Source organism: Morone saxatilis, unplaced genomic scaffold, assembly GCF_004916995.1.
Source record: "Morone saxatilis isolate NCDOM2014 unplaced genomic scaffold, NCSU_SB_2.0 Contig11, whole genome shotgun sequence".
Lineage (NCBI taxonomy): Eukaryota > Metazoa > Chordata > Actinopteri > Moronidae > Morone > Morone saxatilis.
The window spans coordinates 2,126,656-2,131,515 of NW_023339663.1; the positions used below are offsets into that span (position 1 = coordinate 2,126,656).

Here is a 4,860-nt window from a genome sequence, read left to right on the forward strand (position 1 = left end):
AATCATACAGATTTAATAGGCTTAATTCTTTGACAAATTCTGTGTTTTCTTCTCCGTGACACTTGGCTGTTGTTCTATTAGACAATTTACTCACTCTCTTGTACGGATCCTACTGACTTTCTGGTAAATTAAATACATAAAATACAATAAATTGAGACATTGTTCAGTTAAAAACTCCTTTTACATTAAAGTAAATGACCCGAATGCTTCCTCCTCCTCTGACAGCACAGTAAATAAAAACAAACTTCTCAGAAGTGTTGACTTTTTATACATGTTCTGTATAATATTCAACATCTTATGTCTTTCCCATAATCTGAAACATTACACACAAACACACACAACAACAACAGATGTTTTCAGACAAGAAAATCCACATTCATTCATTCATTCATTCATTCTTTCATACGATACAGAATAAAATATTTGATTACTGATTTGATTAAAGTGGAAGTCTTTCTGCTTTAGTGTTTAACACTTTTAGAACAGTTTTAAACAAATATCTGCTGATATAAAAACAGAGGTGGATGTTAGATGATCTTATTCTGTCCTCATCTGACTAATGAAAATAAACTTTAAATTTATTAAGCACCTTCTGCAACACTCATCTAAAGTGCTTTAGACATTAAAATAAAGGATAAATTCACTTATATGATGCAAAGTCTGAGCCAATTATTAACAGTAATTACAGTTTGTCACCATGCTGATAAAATACTCCTCAGTTCCTCCCGTTTTCACCGACTTACTAATGCATGAGTCAGTATGTGTTTCTGGTTTCAGTTCTTAACAACAACAAACAAATATAATAATACAATTTAATTTAAATGTATTAAACAATGAAGGGTCACGTTTCGGTCTGAAACATTATTTTTGGTGTAACTGGGGGGGCTTTTAATTTGAAGATGCTACAACATTTACACAATCATTCAGTTAATAAAAACCTGAATTTCACCTGTAATTTCCCTGAGCATTAATGTGTACAGCCAGGGTTGAACCTGTGACTCTGTGAAAGCAGCGAGGACACAAGCTGAAACGTGTCAGTCTGACAACAAAGCAAAAACCCTTTGTACTAACAGGAGACTTCCGGCTGCAGGCGAAGTGTTCACTCCTGTTCCTTAAGTTAGTAAGCGTCACAATGTTTAAATACTCAACAGAGATGAGGCGCCACGATCTCTCTCCCTGATAACATCCTGCATGTCAAACGCTCTCCAGTCTCGCTGTGACAATGCTGTGACATGTCGTTACAGCTCTTACGAGGAAGAGCGAGGCCCCGTGCCAAAAAAAAACCCTGCAAGGACTCATGATTGGCACAGCTTATTGTAGTTCAAGTTACAATATTTGTGCCTGTAACAAGTGACTAACACACTTTAAAGGTTTTATTTCTCTTAAGCAAACTGCTTCACCCTCCAAGGTCAAATATTAACTCTTTTAAACTTTAACATTTTTGCTTAACAACCGCTTTTGTATCTTATTAAAACATTACGACTATATTGAAACTTTTCTTTGTGTGTGTGTTTTCCTTCATATGTTAACTTTGATCAAGCCTGCAGCTGACGGCCATTTATGGGCGTCCAGGAAGTCTATCGCTTTCCATTTGATCTACAGAGCAACAAGGTGAGCTCGGTGTAACAGAAGAGCCCAGACCTGTTTAACACTGTCTGTCACATGATTTATCATACAGAGAAATAATTTACATGTAAACCACAGAAAGACCTGCTCTTATCTCTTTACAGATCAGCAGTACGGGCCAGGTCTTTTAAAGTCTTTCCAGTTCCCCAAGGGGCCGATGCAGTGTTTTCGAGTCGGTGGTTTGGTTGTGTTGTGTCTGTGGGTCTTGTTGGGCGGTGCTCGGGCGTGTCATTAGCCTGGTGAGTCCCGCAGCGCTGTACGCACCAGCGAGGAAAGTACGTTAAAGGGTGAGCTCCTAGCTCGGGTGTCGGTCGGAGCGGATGCCACGTTACCGCATACACAACTCCCCCAGAGATTACACGTCTTCAGAATGTGTGTAAAAGGAGCCTGGCGCCGCGCTCGTGGCGGTTAACGTGCTGCTGGTTATGCCTCCAGCAGCTCTTTAGGAAGGGGGTCGGGTTAAGACAGGAGGAGCGGTAGACCGTCAGAGGCTGAGCAACGGGCGTCCGGGGGGCGGCTGACTGCGTTGACGTGAGAGTAAATCTCCACAGTACGGTACCACCGTGGTAGACTGGGTGCTATCCGCAGCACTACGGTCCTGCTCGCTCGGCGGTTGAGGGCGGGTCCTTAGTTTGTCTTTTGGAGCGCCGGCCGGTGTTACCAGCATGGCCGACGAGCATTGGCACATGTCAGAAACGATGTTCTGAGTCGATCCTCATTGGCGGTAATGGAGCCGGCCGGAGCAAGTGCGAGTCCAGCCACCCAGGCATCGTACCGGCGACTGGTCTGAGATCTTTGTCAGATGGGCTTGTAGCAGTCCTAGAAGTCTGCTCTGGATGCAGGTCCTTGAGCCTCTTAGCTCTCTGCAGCAAGCTGTGACCGGCTGTGTAGTCCTTGCTGCCTCTCCGGTGTACAGCCCCAGCAGGAAGAACAGCTTCACCACTTTGCCCTGTACAGAGCTCTCGCCTCCCCAGGTGCTGCGGATGATGTCACGATGCACCTTGTTGTGGGGCGCCACGGGGACCATCAGAACCAGGAACGGCTTCTGCTCCTCACATTTCTTTGGTTCATTTATAATGAAGCGGTACTCGTAGGGGTATTCCACCAAGTACAGCCCCGGAGACACATAAGGAACCGGCGTTGGTGGCTCAGTTTTCTGCTGATGCACCTTTGTAGTCTGTTGCAACGGAGCAGCGCTCGAGTCTGTCGCATTGGTTCCCTTGGCGTTCTCAGGACGAGGGAGCGCAGACGAGTTGGTCACAGCAGTCTCTGGTTCAGGTTCAGGTCCAGTAGGTTCGGAGCTCTGATGGACTACATTTTGTTGGTGGCTTTTAAAAGGAATGTATTGCCTCCACCATTTATGGTTCCAGTTGGGCGACATTTCCTTTATGTTTGTGTTGTATAAGAACAGAACTGCACCCAACACCAGGATGAAGAAGAGGCAGTGGCGCCGAGACCAACCACACCACCGCCTGCTCTCCACCGGTTTCCCAACATCCACCATCACCTGGCTGAGAGGGAAATAAATTTGTCATCAGTGTGCTTGTTTGTCATGTTAAAATAAATACAAACACTCTCACTAAAGAATTGTTTAACATGTCATTTAAATGTTTGATGCTCTCATGTTTGAGCCAAAGTTAACAAACTAAACTTAAAATTTAACTCAAATACAAATGAAAACTACACTATATTGTGCTTACACAACTAGCTCAAATATAATAAAAATATACAGGAAAACAAAACAAGCACAAGCTCAATGTGTTTATTGAGACTGTGTTTGTATGGTAATACCTATTCTGACAAATACCGTCCATATTATAATGAAAAATTAAAGCATTTTTAAACAATGTGAAACTATGAATTGGAACTTAATTGAAAAACAAAACTTAAAACTAATAAAAAAAAGCAGAACTATATATAAAACTCTGCTTCCTGCTTCATAAATTTAATATTTTCAACAACTGTGATGCTTTTCTTAACCACAAACAGCGTCCTCTTCCTCGTCCTCCCCGTCGGACACAAAATGCTTTACGACTGCATAAACTAAAACTAAAAACTCTCACATACCTGTGTCCTCCCTTCTCAAAGCCACCCTCCAGCATGTTGACGTCCTCCCGTCCGCACACGCAGGCTGTCGTCCTTTCAGATATGTAGCAGAGAAAAAGTTACAGGATGTTTCTCCACTCAAAAATTCATGGCAGCATTTGGCTTTCAGTTGCAGGTAAGTGTGACTCTTCACCTGCCTGCTACCACAAACTGGAGCGACGAAGATCATTGAGGAGTGTTCTCCCAGTCTGGTTCCTGCTTCATGTAACCATAGCACTCTATAGTCCTTTACCTGAGGAGCAGCCACACCTTTATTTGCTCCACCCCCCCCTTTGGTTTGTGTGTGTGTGTGTTGTTTGGAAATCCTCTTGAGGCCCTGGGAACAGGTCTTCTTTAGCCTGTGCTGTTGCTCCTTTATTACATGAACCACACCTGTTTCTGTGTGTGTTGAAAGAGAGACAACTGCTCTTTGGTTGGACTGACAAGCTTCTGCACGCTCATACATTTAAGAATAAACCCTTTACAGACTTAGAGATTAAAGAATAACCTGTAATATGTCCTTAATGTGTATTATAGGTATTGGTTACACAGAGTGGCCGGTTGTCAGTGTGTCAGCTGGTGTATTATTAGTTTTATCAATGTTTAAACGGTGTGATGTCAGCTGTAACTGGTTCTAGTGAAAGAGAAAGAATGGAAAATGTCAGGAAGTGAGCACCATGAGAGATGTTGTAGATAAGAAAAGTATTTTGTTGTTTATGAAAAGAAGACAACTTTAAAAAGAACAATAATCAATACATAAATCCTAATAAACGACATTAAATCTTACATGCTTGAGCCGGAATAAGAGGAAGTACACACTTTCCCCTTTACCTGCACACACGCAATCCTATATTAATTATAATTAATTAATTATTCATTATCTAACTGCTTTATACAAGTTCTCCACTGTATTTCACACAGGTTTATTAAGTATTATGACCTTACAAACCTTCACACTCGATGTATTGATTACACTGTGTGTCGCTGAGGGTTGATTTGAAACTCTTTTACTCAGACTTATTTTTATTATCTTGCTTTTAATTAGTTTTATTTAACATTACTGTGATTATTTCATACTTTTTTGATATATATGTGTATATGCCAGTTTTATTGTTTTATCCTATTATTGTTTATTGTTTATTATTAACT

At 41.6% G+C, this 4,860-nt stretch overlaps 1 protein-coding gene across 1 annotated transcript; it reads right to left on the reverse strand.

Annotated features, from left to right (window-relative positions):
* Positions 1-2,341: 2,341 nt before the first annotated feature.
* LOC118320859 (beta-1,3-galactosyltransferase 2-like) lies at positions 2,342-4,138 on the reverse strand. Its single transcript, XM_035651981.1, has 2 exons — positions 3,694-4,138; positions 2,342-3,137 (listed from the first exon to the last, which is right to left on the reverse strand). Exons 1-2 carry the CDS (start codon positions 3,726-3,728, stop codon positions 2,342-2,344), a joined length of 831 nt encoding a protein of 276 aa, XP_035507874.1. The 5' UTR covers positions 3,729-4,138.
* Positions 4,139-4,860: the final 722 nt, after the last annotated feature.